The following is an 18726-nucleotide window of genomic DNA, read 5'->3' on the forward strand; positions in this document are numbered from 1 at the left end:
GTGGATTATTGTTTTTTTCATGACAAGTGAAATATAAAAAGTAAAAAAAATTACGATTGAAATCTATTTTTTTAAAATAAAGACGATATTCAAAAATTTGGATTTCAAACGTAATTTTTTACTTTTTAGATTTCTATCGCCATGTGAAAGCTATAATCCAAAAAAAAAAAAATCAACGAAAAACTAATAAATGTAAAAAAAAAATTGAATAAGAAAAAAAAATACAACTTATTAGGCCAAAAAAAGGCCGGGCCACTGCGCATCCAGACGTGATCTCTACATAAGCCACAAGTCGGGACTCAAAAGATCGATCCAAATAGTACGAAAATGTGTTAAATTTGTTCGTTTTGCTAGTTTGTCATGCATTCAAAAATATAATATTGATCTAAAGCTCCGTTCAATTATCAGGAATTTTGTATAAGAATTTTTTTTTTAAGAAAAATGGAGACTGTGGAGTGACGTGAAGCAAAGAAAAATAAAATTTATTTTCTCGAGTGTGATCTCTTGATAAGAAAATCTTGTAAGAAAACTAAAATTCTTTCTTTTTTGGCAAGAACTATTTTGCATAATAGTATTTTTTAGTAGAAAAATTGAAATTGTGAGTCTTACAACTTTCCTGATAACTAAATACACAGAAAATTACATAAAAGTTGATTTTTTCATTCTTTTATATCTTTTCCGTGCAACTGAACATGGCCTTAATGTGAATAGCCATATGATCGGGACACGTTTGTGGTGAAACATGCATGATTCATTCATCTCATTACCGTTGACCAATCAGTATGATTTGTAGCATACGTAACAAACTTGACTGACCAAAGAAAATGTAAATGAAAAATAAATTTTTGAATTTTTTTCTCACCATATAAAAAATCTCATCAAGATTTTTCAAACAAGATCCATATTGCATATTTTTAGATTTCATTAAGCCCATTATTTTTTAACTTAAAATTGCATTCTTAAAAAATAAGTACTTAAAACCCGTTCTGGAACGGGGCCTTAGAATTACATTTTTCATCACAAAATGAGACATGTATGAAGAGCTCATTATACTCATTATATTGATTATTTGTGTTATTCACATGAATGTGCGATGTTAGAGGATTAGAGGATATTGAGATACCTATGAAGGAAATATTATTTGGTGGTCTCGGGACACTGTCGCTGTAAGTGACGGATCCAATTATTTCGTATAGAGGGGCAATAATTACCTTGAAATTTTTTTCATAGTCAAACACAATGCAATGATAAATAACACAATCACAGGGGAAAAAAAAGTGTACTAACTTAAAATTAAAAGATGTTTGTAAATAGAAGCCAACAAATTAGATATATCCTATAGTTTTTATGTACGTATAGTTTTAGAGCAGGCTCTCAGTGTTCAAATTTATTCAATATTAGTTGGTGAATTCTTTATTATATCATCAGTTGGTGAAATTAAGACCATATCGTTATGAGTTTTAATAGTAAAAAATCTCCTAATTGTAGGATAAATCAGTGATTGTGGAGTCTTTCTTTGAACTTTTTGAGAGTGTTAATTAGACGCATGTATAGAAAATAAAAAGGGGCACTAGAATTATTTATAAATGCCAAATGGGAGTTCATAATTCATACACTAATATTTGGGGGTTTAAGAGTAATAATCAAAAGTTCAGGGGTCACATGCCCAGCCTGGACTGTTGTTAAATCCGTCCTTGATCAAGATTTGGAGATGCTGCAAAGCAACTCCCCTGTAGAGCGCTACAAGCCGCATTTGGGTTGTCCAAAAATGTTTTTCAGCGGTCTGGATTGAAAATGAACTCTTTAGGAAAAAGTTAACTCTTTCCTGAAAGAGTTTGCTTTCAATCTGGATTATTGATTGTCGAAATGGACGATCCGGATGCACACTGTAAGACACACTCTTCAGGAAGCTGCTTTGCAGCATCTCCGGTCCCCTTGATCACGTGATGTCCCAACACTTTTATCTATGGACTTTTTTTGTGTGTGCCAATATTGTATAGTTCACGCGAGTTAGTGGGATGTTAGTCAACGGGGACTTAGAAGCTATCCATAACCTTGAAAATCCTAAACATCGTCTCTCGTGGGGCTCGAACCTAGGCCACCATGGAGGGGGATATGAACTTTAGTTCATCTATGGACTTCACACATGTATAGTGAATAAGAAAGTACCATTCACTTAAGAAAGTAAACATTACTTTTTTTTTATTTGTTGAAATGGCGTGGATTACTCCACAGAATAATATTATGCTTACCAAAAAATACATTATAGGGGTGAAACCTACACTATTTCAACTAATACAAAGAAGGATAATGTTCACTTTTTTTTAAAAAAATTGAACAAAATTACACTAGTGAAGAAAAGACTTGTGACACGATGTGAAGTGCTAAAAAACCATTGAATAATGAAAGTGGCCCAAAACAGACCTTCACGTGGAGTCAACTCCTGAACAACCCAAGAGCACATTGTGAGCACGTGGCATGTTGATGTAGTGCTGTTTAGGCAGAACCTAGGTTTGCGTAATCAACAGCACGCGCACACTGGCCAACTATTGGACACTTTTGGGGAGTACCATGGGTCCATGTGGTAGGATTCGGGATGCTGCATGGCACTTTCTTATTGTTTTCAATGATTTGAATTTAAAAATAAATTTTTCCCTTTATAGGATTTTTGATTCCCATGTGGTATAGTCATGTTGTATTTTTCACAAATAAAATATTGTCCTCATATAATTTGGGTTTTCTTTGTCTACCAACCACTCAATAAAAGTTAATAGTAATGTCCATGCGGCATTATTTGTCGCTACGTAAATTGTTAGAGTATTACGGGTTTTTTTTTTTTGGCTAAATCAGCAAAGTGACTTATTTTCGTGTCCCTTTTTTAAATTTTTTTACACATTTGTTAGTTTTGCGTTGTTTTTTTAGTGGATTGTTGTATTATCATGACAAGAGGAATATAAAAATAAAAAATTAACATCGAAATTCGAATTTTTTGAATAAAGACAAAAAATATCTTATTGACTTATTTTTGTCTTCATTTCAAATAAAATTAGATTTTGACCATAATTTTTTACTCCATTTTTTAGATTTCTCTCATTATGACAAAATAATAGTCCGCAAAAATTTTTAAAAAAAAAAGCCAAAAATTTAACAATAAAAGCCAATTGAATTACTACTATTTATTTTTAACAAAAAAAACCCACACCACTTGGTACTCCGGAAGTGCAATCCACGGTCAGGATGCACCCACACCACTCAGTGAAGTTAAAAAAAGAACAAATCACGGATGGCCATCTAATGTGCTGTCGGAAAGTGCAATCCACGGTCAGGATGCACCCACCTGGCACGCCCGCATTGGAGACACGTCACATCACAAACCTCAAAAGACAAAACAAAAATAGTCCAATAATTTTCGAGTAATACTGGATACAAAGAAAATTTATCCCAAAAGTGTTCCGAAAAAAGCAATAAATGGTTGAGATTTATTTTGATGATTGGGTTCCACACATCAAAGTAAATCTCAACCACTAGTTGCTCTTTTTGGGATAAATTTTTTCTATCCTTAGTATTTTCGATAATTTTCTCATCATCACCGCACATAGAATGTGTACCTTAAAAGTCTTCCATGGGTACACCATTTGCATAACGCGTAATGTGAGATCCATCTTGGAGTACAAATTATCGGAGTCGCTCAACTTGGGGTCTCATTGGAGTACAAATTATCGGAGTCGCTTAATTTGTTCAAAGTATTTTTAATTTTTTTTGGGTAAAAAATTAGCTTAATTGAATATTAATAAAGGTTTGATCAGCAGAAAATTGAGCATAGAATTGATCAAGCCCTTATCGATATGCATTTTTCACAAAAATTTTTGAAAATGCATTTTAAATAAGTTATGGTGGGGCTCACGATGTATGCGAACATAAATATGAATGAGTTTATGTAAATATTTGTGATCGCATTGGTACTCACTGTTTTATTGAGCTTTAAATACCGGCTCGTGTCAAGGCGGCTCAACCGCACAAGACACCTGTCGCCTGCCCCGTTGCCCCAACCGGCGAACGTGAAGAAGCCCACTCTCTCTCACCTCCTCCTCACACACTCTCTCTCTCTCTCTCTCTCTACGGTCACTGTTTTTACATCCCATAAGAAAATTATAAAAGGTACTCCATAAGTCCCTCTCAGTATTCAAGTTCGATTGTGTGGTTATTGTTTATGGTAGACCCAAATTCTAAGTGTTTTTGTCTTCAATCTTCGTTTGTTGATCGGGTTTCAAAATTCTGTCATTTGATCTGATTTCGCATGCGAATTACGTCATGGGTTATTGTTTCGCAAGTTCGCAACAGAAAAATTTAGGGGTTTTGGCTCTTCTTCTTCTTCTTCTTCTTTTTTTCTCTATTTAAAAAAAAACAAAAAACAAAACATATTCTGTGTTGATTTTTGAGGCTTTTTGTGGGTCGTGATTTGGAATTCGGAGTTGGTTTTCAGTAAAATTGAGTTTGATTACAGTTCCATATTATTGTGAGTGTACATGTATGTATATATATATACATGTGGATGTTTGGATTTGTTTATAGAGCTCATACAAGTACTTTAAGATGGAAATTGATTGTTGTTTTTCGTGGGAATTTGGTTTGGTGGAAGAGTGATAAATTCATTGATAATAAAAAAGGATAAAGCACAAGAAACAGACCTTTATAGCAAGACGGTCAGAACAAAAACCAAATATAAGCAACAAAATAGCGAGCCTACTCCCTAACCTAAAGGATTGCATAGCGCGTAGGCTCAGTTGACTCCACTTGTATCACAATCCCCCCTCCTCTGCTCCTATGGGCAAAACTGGAAGCAACTGTATCAACTTCAAATTATGGGAAACCATCACCAAAATCGGAAAATATTAGATTATTACGACGATTTAAGAAATATAGGTTGGATCTGATGTTGCAAAGCACCAGAGTATATAAACTACCCTGTGCATCTTTTTACAATATGATATGAATAAAGTCTTGTTAATTGTTTGTATTTTGTACTACTGGTTTGTACTAGTGTGATTCTTGATGGTTTCCTTTGAAATTTGGTATTTAATTAGTTAACCATTGATTTCAACCTACAATTGCAGCTGATGGATTCTTGGTTTTTTGATAACCGGGTGTCCGGACTAGCTTGCGGGCACCTCATGGATCTTGATAGTCTTGGTGGGTTTTGGGTTTAACGTGATAGGGAAACTTGTTGATTTTGAGTGTGTGTGTGTGTGTGTGTGTGTGTGTTTTTTTTTTTTTTTTCCATTATTTTCTTGTGGCTGTTTCTGCATTAGAGTGGAAGACATGCAAAGACTTTTCGTATGATCAAAGTATGAAATTCCATTTTTGTTGGTCCCTAAATTTGGTTCTTTTAGTGTTTTCCCTATGTAGGAAGTTCAGTATTTTGAGATGTACTAATTCATCTGACCCTCTTCTTGATTTTTCCATTTGTGGGTCTGAAACACCAAAGCATAGAAATGAGGGTTCTATTTGATCCAACTTCGAGTGGATGAACACTTGGGACCGCTGGTTTAGCACCTGACAGTACTTATTAATTGCTTGGATACATAAGAAAATCTTTTTGCGTTCTTGAATGATGGGATCCTACATGAATTTTAAGAATTTTGTTGAGACATCACAGCCAGATGTCAACTTCCCATTGGCCAGACAGTCTTCCATATTCTCTCTGACCTTTGATGAGTTACAGAACACTTTGGGTGGAACTGGAAAGGACTTTGGGTCAATGAACATGGATGAACTGTTAAAGAACATTTGGACAGCCGACGAGACTCAATCCACGGCACCCTCTTATGCCCCCTGTGCAAATTTGCAAAGACAAGGATCGCTATCTTTGTCTCGCACGCTTAGTCAGAAAACCGTGGATGAAGTATGGAGAGATTTGTTTAAAGAAAGTACTGGTGCAAATGAGGGGAGCGGCGGTGGTGGCAGTGGAGGAGGAGGAGAAGGAAGAGTACATTTGCCGCTGAGGGAGCCGACTCTGGGAGAAATGACATTGGAGGACTTTTTGGTACGAGCAGGTGTAGTCAGAGAAGATGCTCAACCAATTAGCAAGCCAAGTAGATTTTTCAGTGAAATATCACAGACAAATGGTAATAACAAGGGTCTGAGTCTTGGGTCTCAGCAATCAGCTCGAGACAACGCACTTCCGGCTAATCAGATAACGGGAAATCATAATTCAGTGGCTAATCCACAGCCGCAGCCACTTTTCCCCAAGCAAGCAACTGTGGCTATTGCCTCTTGTATGCCTTTGGTAAGCAATGCTCAGCTGGCTGTTGGAATGGTAGATCCTTCCATTAACAATGGTGTAGTCCAAGGTAGTTTCGTACAAAGTGGAGGTGTACAAGGAAGGAAATGCGGTGGTGTGATTTTCGAGAAAGCAATCGAGAAAAGGCAGAAGAGAATGGTGAAAAATAGAGAGTCTGCTGCGAGGTCACGGGCTCGAAAACAGGTGAGAATATTGTTATACACACTCAAATAATTTGTCTGTTTTTAAACTTCTTTGTTTGTTTTTAAAATTTATGCAGTACTTTCTACAAGTTTGTCTTTGGATTCTTAAGCTCATCAATTGGGTTTTGTGGATTAAGATATGGGTTTTGGTGCTCATTCATAGAAAGGGCTAGTATTATGGCCTTTGCTGTTTGCAAAAATGGCTATAAATCGTCGTTGGAATGAGATTAATATGGCGGCAGAGAGGAGAATCCATATTCTAAGTTAAAATCAAAATCAAGATGACATCGATTTACATACATTATTTTTGCAATAACGGTTAGCTTGATATGGAATTGATGGCAACAGGGTTGGAAAAATCGGGAAGCTCTAGAAGCATTGTTGGACGGCTATGACGTAGTCACGTAGGATAGCGTGGTAACTCAATAAATGCAACCCATCGAAGTATACGTACATAATTCTAGAAAAATAAAGAAGGCACATGCTACGAAATATAGATGTAACCACCCAAATGTGACAAAGATACGAGATGTTACTTTCTGGGAAGAACAAGGTAATGGAGCATACGTCTTTTATTCTGAAGAGCTGAATATTTTCCATATCAGACTCTAAGGAAATGCAGAAAATGAATATAACATGTCAGCAAAAAAAGAAAGAAAAAGAGAGATGGTTTCATAGTACAGCAATAGGTCCATTCATGAATTAGTATTTTTTTTGTTGTTGAAACACTTTTCGAAGTTTGCTTGGTTTCTAAACTGATTTAGTTTATGTCTTTGGGTTTATGACAGGCCTATACTTTAGAATTGGAAGCAGAAATTGAAAAGCTAAAAGAAATTAATCAAGAGTTGCAGAAAAAACAGGTATGTTAGTAATGACAGTCATTACTATGGATCTTTTGAAGTGTTATTTCGAAATGTGAGGTTGTGACAAACATTTTTTTTTGTGTTATCTTTATTGCAGGAAGAAATTGTGGAGATGCAGAAAAATCAGGTACATGCCCTCTTTGACTCTATTAGTTGCCTTTACCGAAAAATCATTGTTGTTGATCCAGAGGAGTGGTTAACCCCTACAAAAAATCAAGGGGATAGACTCGGAATCCCCAAATTACAGACCCAGGGTCAGCTCAAACAATCCAATCCAAGAAACACGAAATTACAGTCTCGGAGCGAACTAGGAAGCAAGAAAACTAGGAGGCAAGTGCCACTCATCTCTAATCTTAACATGAGCATAGGCAAGCCCTTAGATCATCTGCAACTCTATGAAACACCATTTCAGAATTGGAACCCATAGACCGAAAAATACAATTATTTCTTTCCCTCCGCAAATGGTATATGGAAGCAGGTAGGCCCAGTTCAAGTACTATAACAGACAAGGAAGACTTAGCCCCAAAAGCCGGGCATTATGTAACTGCCTCACCCAGGTTGAGAGGGAACCAAGAACCACCACATTTTCCTCAAAACCTGACCCCAGACTGCAGCAGAAAATTGGCACTCAAAATACTAAGGGTTATGTGACTCTGTCCCCCATGACAAAGAACACAGTTATCATCCACAGTGATCCCCAATCCCCATTGCAGGAGTCCGTCCTTAGTGCTGAGGCGACCATGGCAGACCAACCATTCAATGAAGGCCCACCTAGGGACATGCTTTGAACCATATGAAAATACAACAAATTTGAAGGTTTTCTAATTCACAGCTATTAGTACCCATGGGGACTCATTTACTGATTGCTAGTACAATTTTGAAGTTCTAATGGCACGGGTTAAGAAGACTATTTTTAACATCTCTACATCAGTGTTCAGACTGCATCTTTTGCAAGTCAGCCACCATTATCTGGACTTCTGTAACAAAACTAACTCAAACAGAAGTTTTCCCGTCATGCTGATTTGTTTACTCGAATGAAATACATAGCATTCTTTACATTTAGTTTCAATTTTATTTAGCTCTTCTAATCATTTTTGCTACATATTGCTTTGCCTTCTGTTGATCACACCAAGAGGCTGCCATTGGATTACTCATTCTATAAAAGGACCTTATCCATTGGTTGTAATCATCTGGGTATGGTCAGTGAGATTACATGGGATCAAGCCACCTTGTGTGTGTTCGTCTGAATATCCCAAAGTCACTAGGCATTCAGGAAAAAGAGTCGACAACTCCTTGTTAATGGAGAATACCTTTAGCTAGTATTTGACTGCACGCGTTATTGTTTGTTGCACAGGCAGTGGACACGAGAAATATGCGATTGAGAAGTAAGAGTCAATGCTTGAGAAGGACACTGACAGGCCCCTGGTAAAGTATATAGAAATGGGAACAAGTTGAGGAAATGTAATTAAAATAGCAGAACATAGTTTGAGCTTGAGTTGTATTTTAGGGTTGTTACCAGCATTAGAGTGGACAGCCAATGCTTGAATACAGAAACCTTGGCCATAGTCAGGTGAAAGGACTGAACAGCCTCTTGTGCTGATTCAAACCTTGTATGTACAGAAGCAAAAGAGTGTAATGTGCTGTAAAATATCATACCGGGATTGAATTTCGCCAGGAGATTAAAGTGTCCTATTTGTGTAATCTCTGTTTGCTTCTCCATTTGATTGCCAATGGCAGTTTTGGATTTATGAAAAAAAAAACCCTCATTTTTGTGTCCAGTTCTGAACTTGTTGGATTTTCGACCACCATATGGAGATCAGATTACAAACTTTGCGGTTTCGGTTGCAATAGTTGCAAGGACCATTTAAACAAACATTTTGAATATTGGGGACAAAATAGACTCAATGTTTTTATTGGGGACCAAAATGTCTCTTCGGTAATACATCGGGGATCAACGGTAATATTAAGCCTTATTTACAATTTGATTCACGTTTATTTTTTTTAATTTTTTTGTCAATAAGAACGAATATTTATAAAAATTTAACATAAAGTAACAAAAATTCGGACTATCATAATCTCAAATAAATAAATTAGGTCAAACTCGTAAAGTTTGACTCGTGATGGGTTTTTAAGGTAAATGTGTGTATATAGGTGAGTTGCATATTGGGATAATAATTTAAACCATAAATGGTGCACCTTTACGTTTTTCCACATTCTCTCTCTGAATGGTGTTTCCATTTTTTTGTTCTCTATGTTTCGATTAAAGTAAGAGGTTGTGTTGACCAATTACAAGAACACCGAATTAAGTGACTGCTTAATTCACTACAACGTTCGGTTTCTACAGTGATTATCCACTGCTCAAAGTTGTTCCTAATAGAAATTGAATCCACATATCAATCAGAAAGTCTACACACACATACAATCTGTGCATAGATTGTGCACAGATTTCGTTGTGGGGTCCACCACGGGTCCCACACAAATCATCCAAGCCCTTCATTAAATGTAAAACATTTTTTCAAGGGTTCCCTGTAAAAAATAATCTCAATCCGATACCTATAGATGCTCGATCCAATCATATAACTTTTCATTATCCGAAAATTTGAATGAAAAGTTAGATGGTTGGATGAAATACTTATAGGTATTGGATTGAGCTTATTTTTTACGGGGACCCTTGAAAAAATATTTTACATTTAATGAACGGCTCGGATGATTTGTGTGGGACCCGTGGTGGGCCTCACAATGAAATCTGTTCACAATCTGTGCACAAATTGCTGTGTGTGTAGCACAGTTCCATATCAATATGTTATGTTCACAAAAGGGTTAAATATTTACTTCCCCCTCGAACTATTCCAATTTTAGTTACTTCCCCCTCGAACTATCAATTGAAGTTACTTCCCCCTCCAACTTCCAAAACGTTAGCCACTACATCCAATTCCCCATTTCCATCCAAGAATTGGACGGAAAACCTAACACCTAACCCCAACTGGTATCATTGAAGGCTATTTATGTCTTTTACCTACCAATATATATATGTATTGAAGCAGAAGAAGGCTCTAATGTCATCCTCTCTCTTGGGTCTGCATAAACAGAATTTTCAACAAGAAGGACAAGGGAAAACAAAATTGCGATCAGTGTCTGTGCTTGATTATGGATTCTTTGAAAGATTCAAGAAAGGAACGGGAAATGGGTAGGAAAACCTGGGTTCTATTACTTTATTGTCAATTATCTTTCTCCTTCCATAAACCCTTCAATAAATCTGTGATCCAAATACAGTTTAAGGCTACATATGGACCTTTGATTTGGGGAGAGAATAGAGGGGCAAGAGAAGGTTAGGGATTCTACTTCATTACGCGGAACAAAAAAAAGAAGAAGAAAAAAAAAAAAGACAAAGAAGTAGAACCCATATCTTTTATTTCCCTTCACAAGTCCAATATCCACGCACAGCTTAAAAAGAAAATGGAAATATAGGCACAGGAAGTAAAGATCCAACACCACCAGCTGGAATGGGAAAAACTGACCTTTGCAGAGTATCCCCTCTATTAAGTTCTTCAGCATGGGGTTCATTTGATCACGAAGATTTAAAGGGTTATTAACAATCTGTGAGTTACAAGGAAAGCAGAAGAAAGGGTATACATACATATACATAGATTGGTAGGTAAAAGACATAAATAGCCTTCAATGATACCAGTTGGGGTTAGGTGTTGAGTTTTCCGTCCAATTCTTGGATGGAAATGGGGGGTTGGATGTAGTGGCTAACATTTTGGAAGTTGGAGGGGGAAGTAACTTTAATTGGTAGTTGGAGGGGGAAGTAACTAAAATCGGAATAGTTTGAGGGGGAAGTAGATATTTAACCCTTCACAAAAATATGTTGTAATCTATGCGTTTTCAACTTCTTATTACAATTCCCTTAGTTTATAGTCAGAGTTTCTAATCTGATTCTACACTACGTACGATATTCCATTCTGGCCCTCACTAGCTCTTCGCTTGGTTGTATAAGGAGCATGCCCGAGGGGGCTACCTGCTGGTCATCAATCGATCCGGGCGTCGTTCTTCAACGGAGCCATCCTCAGGGATCGCCTTCCTCTCGGAGGGGATTCCCGTCCATGATAAAATGTCACCGGGATGAATTCCCTTAGATTTTGAGGCTTCTAGTTGCGTTCGCATGGTTTGCACAGTTTTAAAAACCTCGTCAACTCGACCAATACAAATGAAAAAACAGAGTTCTGTGTTATAGACTGAAATTATATATTCGGGATCGATGCGGTATATGGTGGAGACATAAGAGAAGATTAATGATTCAAAATACTGATCCATTAATGAATCAACATTTCTTACAAATTGAAAGAGGCACGGCATTTGAGAAGTGAGTACTTGCGTCTAAGATGATTGCATCGTGAGCCCTCTTTGGTCAGGAACGGCCACAAAACTGCGAATGCTCATGTCATTGATCCCCCAACTTTGAATGAGCCAAATTCAGCCGGCATAAATCGAAATGTTATGGACGTTCAATCTGTCAACATTCCGCTCATGTCATTGATCCCCCAACTTTGAATGAGCCAAATTCAGCCGGCATAAATCGAAATGTTATGGACGTTCAACCTGTCAACATTCCGCTACCAACTTTGAATGAGCCAAATTCAGCCGGCATGTACCTTTTCCTGCAATAAAATTTTGCAAATCATTTTCAAACAATAATCTTCCCCTTCAACCAAAAACCACAGGATTTTTTTTGTTGCTTAATCCGTAGAAGCTACCATGGAACATGTGAATGATCAAAGATCAAGCAACTGATCAAAACAAAATGATTTCCGATGGCCATACAAATAGCAGTGTTAGTCTTACTGACAGAATCAGAATTCCAATTAGGGTAATTTGGTAATTTCACATAGGATAAAGACAAAAAGTGAAATGCCAATGGCTAAATGTTGAGTGCCAAAATCACTCACTTTCCAAAAAATAATAGAGGAATTTGTGTTTAACTGGGAATTAGGAAGGAGATCCTTAAAAACCCCATTTTTTTACCGTTGGAACACAGAGATCTCTCCCTTCAATTAGTATCCCAAACAAATCAAAATTACACTCTGCTTAATAGGTAAAACTTGACTTACAATTAATTCTTAAATTCTGGAACTTCACTCCCAAGTATTCACTCCACTGATCACTATCCAGATATTTGCCCGCCATTTGGTAATCCCAACAAATTAATCCAAATTACACCCACTATAGAATCTATGAGTTCCAAGTTCCAACTTACTACTTTCCAATTCTGAAACTTCTCTCCCAGGCTTACACAAACGTTTGGATATATATTGATGGCTTGATGCAATCCCAATTTAGGAAACTGATTTTGACATTCCATATTTAGCCGTTGGCATTCCTTTTTTTTTTTGCGTCTTTTTTCCATGTGAAATTACTAAATTACCCTTTATTTTGTTAGTGTGTACCTCCACCGTAAAGGGTATTGTTGTAATTTCAAATAAGAAAAAGACAAAAAGTAAATTGCCAACGGCTAAAATTGAAGTGCCAGAATCAATCTCCATTTAGATACGCCACATACTCTGATTCTCAGATTCAAATAAGAAAAATTAGTCCCGCATCAAAATTAGAAACTTTACTTTGTTTCCAAATAGTGCAGCTAGCTATTAGGAAACTGCCTAACTAGCTAGCTAGCCTTTATCCAAATTTCATCCGCAAAGGTAATAAACCTTCCTAATATTTGTGAGTCGAAGGGGCTATAAATATAGGAATGGAAGTTCTGTGCATGGAATATCAGTCACATTAACATGTTTCTTGAGTGTTGTTTTGAAAGTGAGATTTTATTATAGCTGAAGCTGATAGTAGGAGTATTTTGCATGAAGAAATCTAACAACTTGTTTCAAATAACGCCTTCAGCTCGCGGCGAGCTAATCTCAATCCTCTCGATCGACGGCGGCGGTATCAGAGGAATCATTCCGAGTGTCATTCTCAACTTTCTTGAAGCCCAACTCCAGGTATACTACGTACCTAATTGTTTCTGTTATTAACTTTTGTATTTAGGTTTAAGTACTTAAATGGTCCTTACAAAATAGAATCGGTTTTATTTTCGTCCTTGTAAATTTTTTTGTGTCAATTTCATCCTTCCAGTTTGTGAATCAGTTCAATGTCACCCTTGCCGTCAACCAATGGACGGAATTTGCCTACTTGGATAACGGAAGCCTTCTTTGGTACTTACCTGGCCCATGTCTCTTCCCCCAATATTATCCACATCGTTTTCTACCAAAAAAAGGCGCACAAGATCAATCTGCCATTCAATTACGTTACAAACATGCGACAAAAAAATCACAAATGATATAGGATTAGAGAAAATGCTCTCTAGACTCTTTTCATTCAATAATAATCAATCACTATCTTGCCCCGAAGGCTTACAACTAGTTAAATAGGTAGAAAAATCCTAACTCTAATTGATTCGCCTCAAAACAGACACCAAGTCAATTAATAACAGAAATTATAAAAAATTGAAAAATTTGGAATAATAGCCAAACTAGAAAATAGAGAAAATTTTAAGACTTCTCCCAAAAGAACAACTTAATTTGGATTTTCCTTGCCCAAGTTATTAGCAAGTCAAATATTTCCTTAAACAGCAAATTTGGGCTTCCGGAGGCCTAAACGGCTAAAAAACACACGGCACATGGCCTCAGGCCATGTGTATTAACTGTTGGGCTGTTTCGAATTGAACCCATAATGGCCCGTGCATAATTCCACAGTTGAATAATTACGATTTTGCCATCCTAGGCTTAAAATGTCATTAGCATTGCTATTAACCAAAACCAGTACACAACTAGCAAGTCCGTTATCCACGTAGGCGAATTCCATCCACTGGTTGATGGCAAGGGTGACATTGAACTGAATCACAAACTGGAAGGACGAAATTGACACAAAAAATTTTACAAGGACAAAAATAAAACCGACTCTATTTTATAAGGACCATTTAAGTATTTAAGCCTTGTATTTATCAATCTCTTCTTTTCTTGAAAAAAGAACTTGAAGAAGAAGTTCTCCTCTTCTTTATTTAGTTCTAGTTTTACGTTCAAGTGAAATTTTATCGTGTAATACTAGACTAGTAGTTACTGTTGTTTCACCACTAGCCACTAGGCTAAGTTCCGTTATGAGATTTTTGGGTTTTTATTTTATTTTATCTTTATTCAAATTTTTTTTTGTGTTTGTTGGTTTTGTGAAACTTTTTACCCCTATTGATTCGTCTGGCTTTTTAAGCTTTATCTTAGATATTTCAAAAATTATTGAAGTAAAAAAAATTACTTTTCCGATTCCTCTTGTCGAGACGAATTAATAGGGGTAAAAAATTTGTCGCAACCACGAACAAATATGAAAAAATTTGAATAAAGACAAAATGGGAAAAAATTCCCAAAAATCCGAGTGGGTACCACGTAGTGTCCGCTCGCGCATCCGAGACGTCCATTTCTTTTTTGAATGGCTCAGATTTGGAGAGAGAAAAGGAGAGAGAAAGTGTTGGGATGAGAGAAGAGAAAGGGTTTCAATCCGAGCCGTCCAAAAGTGTATCGGGCGGCTCGGATTCGCCGAGTGGGTACCAAGTGGGATATACCCGCTTAGAACTGAAAAATCTCTCCTCTAGCGGAACTCAACCCCAAGATAGTACTGAGCAGCTCACTTTTGGACGGCTCGAATGCGCCGAGTGGGTACCACGTGAGATATACCCGCTCAGAACTGAAAAATCTCTCCTCTAGTGGAACTCAACCCAAAGATAGTACTGAGCAGCTCTTCAAAAAAAGATTTTTACCAATTGTTTCTGTTATTGACTTTTGTATTTGCCAATCTTCAACTTCTCCTCTTCTTTGCTTGACAAAAAAAAAAAAAAAAAAGGCTCTCCTCTTCTTTATTTAATTCTCCACCCCCGTCCTCTTCTGCGAATCCAAGGATGTTGAATTTGGTTCCGAATTCAAAATCGATTACACTATTTACAAGTAATTTTTTCATGCATCGATTTCATCTTTTCAGGAATACTAGTCGCCGTCGTCATACCAACGTTTTGAAATTTTTATTAGAATCATAATAATCGCAAAGTGTGTGGAGCCCACACAAATATGTGGTGGATAAGAGTTTGGGGCACAGAAACGTGGACGTGAAATAATAACTTTGGGTGTGTACATGTCTAATTGTACTGCTTATCATATTTGGCATGAAATAAATAACTCGTGTGTGTCATGGCTAATTGTATTGCTTATCATATTATCAATCCTCTGAACATATTAATGTTACTCTTGTGTGTACATGGCTTAATTGTACTGAGTGTGCTATGTTTTATGTTATGTGGTTAATTGTTACTACAAGTATTTAGCAAGTTCTGATTGAAGTTGTGCTTTCCCACGTGCAGAAACTAGACAGTGAGGATGCTAGAATCGCAAATTATTTCGACGTGGTTGCGGGGACGAGCACAGGTGGTCTTGTAACTGCCATGCTGACTGCCCCTAACGAAAAGAATCGGCCTTTGTTTGCTGCTAAAGACATCAAGGCTTTCTATCTTGATCACTGCCCTAAAATCTTCCCTCAAAAAAGGTGATTAGTTTGATTTACAAAATATTCGATCTCTTATACATCCAGTAGTTAAATTAATCTTTCTATAATCCCTGAAATTTGCTTACGTGGTATCTTCTTTTGAACAACAGATCTCTATTTGCATATGTTACGAGAGTACTGAGAGCTCTCTCAAGACTGAAATACAGCAGCAAGTATCTCCATCAAATTGTTAAAGAAAAGCTGGGAAACGCACGGTTACACCAAACATTGACCAATATTGTGGTGCCGACTTTTGACATCAAGAGACTCCAACCGACCATCTTCTCTAGCAATGAGGTTTCTATCTAGGCCTTTGATGTCTAAACTAATTGTACTGTATGCACTCTTGAATTATATGCATTTAGCTTACCATGTTTTTGTTGTGTTAGGTGGAGAAAAACCCAAGCCTAGATGCCTTACTATCCGATATATGCATCACAACCTCTGCTGCGCCAACATATCTCCCAGCACATTATTTTGAAACCAAAGACTACTCGGGGAGACCAAGAGAATTCAACCTCATTGACGGTGGAGTAGCTGCTAATAATCCGGTACTTATATCCTTTATTGAACTAGAACTTAAATAATTTTTGCTAAGAGTTCTCTCCTAATTCTTTCTTTCTTTGTTTATTTCCGTTTTGCTTGATGCAGACTTTAGTGGCAATTGGTGAAGTTACAAAGGAGATATACCACAGAAATAGTGACTCCTTCCCAATAAAGCCGGTAGAGTATGGTCGCTTTTTGGTTTTATCCCTCGGAACTGGTTCTGCAAAAATCTAAGAGAAATACGATGCGAAAAAGGCAGCTAAATGGGGAATTTTGGGGTGGCTAGTTAATGGTGGTTCAAGTCCATTAGTGGATACATTTACTCGAGCGAGCGGTGATATGGTTGATATACACCTTTCTACAGCTTTCCAAGCCCGTCGCTGTGAAAACAATTACCTACGAATACAGGTATACTCTCATCCGCAATTAGTAACAATTGTGGGAAACTATTAAAAAAAAAAGTTTATTATGTTTGTTATTAATTATTCTTATTTATTCGGTGTATTAATTCACGGGGCTTGTTAAATGAACATGCAGGATGACACACTAAAGTCCTCAAGTATCTTCAATTGATATTGCAACCACGAAGAACGTAAGGAAACTTGTGAAAGTTGGTGATGGACTGTTGAAGAAGCCTCTTTCAATGGTGAATTTAGAGACTGGTATATATGAACCATCTAACCAGGGAACTAACGCGGAGGCACTGAATTAATATTCCCGCTAAACGTAATATGCTATTATGATTTTAAGATCTCACTTAGTTGGTAAACTTTTTTAATACAAGTTTTTGTGATCTCTATAGGTTGGCAGAAATACTCTCCCAAGAAAAACGGTTTCGCGACGCTAGATTGTTATTGGGACGACATGTTTCAAAGTCTTGAATTCCATTTTCTGAATTTCTTCAACTATCTAGTCTAGTTTGAGCATTGTTTGAATGTATGATTGATGTATAGACTAGTTAGATGATTGGTTATGTGTCATTGATATTCTTCAAATGTAAATAGATTAGCTAGATCATAGTTTGAACACACATTGTGTGTCCAGGCAATGTAACTCAATCCTGCATTCTTTTACACTACTTCAATAAAATTGAATTATTCTTTTGTATTGTTTTTGTATATAGTACACAGTTTTTTTTTTATTGCTTACAAATATTTCCATGTTTCGCCAATTGGTACTAATGAATTGCTTCTTTGTGTTTCCAATTCGTTAAATAAACTTAAAGGAAACAAAAATATAAAATTATAGAACAAGGTACTTCCGAAATACCTATCTGTTTGTGAACGTAAAATAATTTTATATATAGCCTCGCCTTAGCTTAATTGGCTGACTTCTTTAAAAATAGAACTTATGTTGGGAAGCACAGGGAGGACATGACTGTGATTCTGCGACTCTGCAACAAATCTGGTTTATGAATTAAGTTTAATGCTGCCCTTCGGATTAGTGATAAGTGATTTTTTTTAGTCACTGGTTCGATTTTAGTTTTCAATTCGTGAAAAAAAACCTATGGGTTTCGGTTCTGATTCGGTTTTATACACTACTATTTGAATAAATCTGTAATCTTCCGCACATCAACCCCTGGCTTTGGACTTTCGGTCCAAAAAAATCTATTAACTGGGAATTGGGAAAGAGATCCTTAAAAGCCCTATATTTTTGTTACCGTTGGAACACAGAGATCTCCCCCTTCAATTAGTATCCCAAACAAATCAAAATTATACTCTGCTTAATAAGTAAAAATTGACTTCCAAGTAATTCTTCTTAAATTCTGAAACTTCACTCCCAAGTATTCATTCCACTGATCACTATCCAGATATTTGCCCTCCAATTGGTATTGGTATTGGTATCCCCAACAAAATCCAAATTAGAATCTCTGAGTTCTAACTACTACTTTCCAATTCTGAAACTACTTCACTCCCAAGGCTTAAACTTAACGTCTCTCTCTCTCTCTCTCTCTCTCTCTCTCTCTCTCTCTCTCTCTCTCTCTCTCTCTCTCTCTCTCTCTCTCTCTCTCTCTCTCTCTCTATATATATATATGAAGTGATTTTGACACCCCACGTTTAGCCATTGGCACTCCCACTTTCTTTGTCTTTCTCATGTGTGAAATTACGACAATACCCTTATATGTGGATGAACACTAACAAAATAAAAAGTAATTTGGTAATTTCACATGAGAAAAAAGACAAAAAGTGGAGTGTCAAAATCAATTTCCAATAGATATATATATGAATCATCCTATGATTCTCATAACCAAATAAAAAAGTTA

The 18726-nt window shown here is 36.6% G+C and overlaps 1 protein-coding gene and 1 pseudogene across 5 annotated transcripts; both read left to right on the top strand.

The window, feature by feature from the left end:
- Nucleotides 1-3978: 3978 nt before the first annotated feature.
- Nucleotides 3979-9047, top strand: LOC131326561 (ABSCISIC ACID-INSENSITIVE 5-like protein 7). Of its 5 annotated transcripts, none has more exons than XM_058359387.1 (5): nucleotides 3979-4158; nucleotides 5486-6484; nucleotides 7272-7343; nucleotides 7444-7473; nucleotides 8701-9047. In XM_058359387.1, the coding sequence occupies exons 2-5, from the start codon at nucleotides 5609-5611 to the stop codon at nucleotides 8773-8775; spliced, it is 1053 nt and encodes a 350-aa protein (XP_058215370.1). In that variant the 5' UTR covers nucleotides 3979-4158; nucleotides 5486-5608; the 3' UTR covers nucleotides 8776-9047. The 5 variants fall into 5 exon arrangements, with proteins under 5 accessions (XP_058215370.1, XP_058215367.1, XP_058215368.1 ...); XM_058359388.1 differs by having other exon boundaries at nucleotides 3992-4158; nucleotides 5491-6484; XM_058359384.1 differs by having other exon boundaries at nucleotides 7444-9047.
- A 4151-nt stretch (nucleotides 9048-13198) lies between these two features.
- On the top strand, nucleotides 13199-17344 carry LOC131327553 (patatin-like protein 2; annotated as a pseudogene).
- Nucleotides 17345-18726: the final 1382 nt, after the last annotated feature.

Source organism: Rhododendron vialii, chromosome 5a (genome assembly GCF_030253575.1).
Source record: "Rhododendron vialii isolate Sample 1 chromosome 5a, ASM3025357v1".
Taxonomy (NCBI): Eukaryota; Viridiplantae; Streptophyta; class Magnoliopsida; order Ericales; family Ericaceae; genus Rhododendron; species Rhododendron vialii.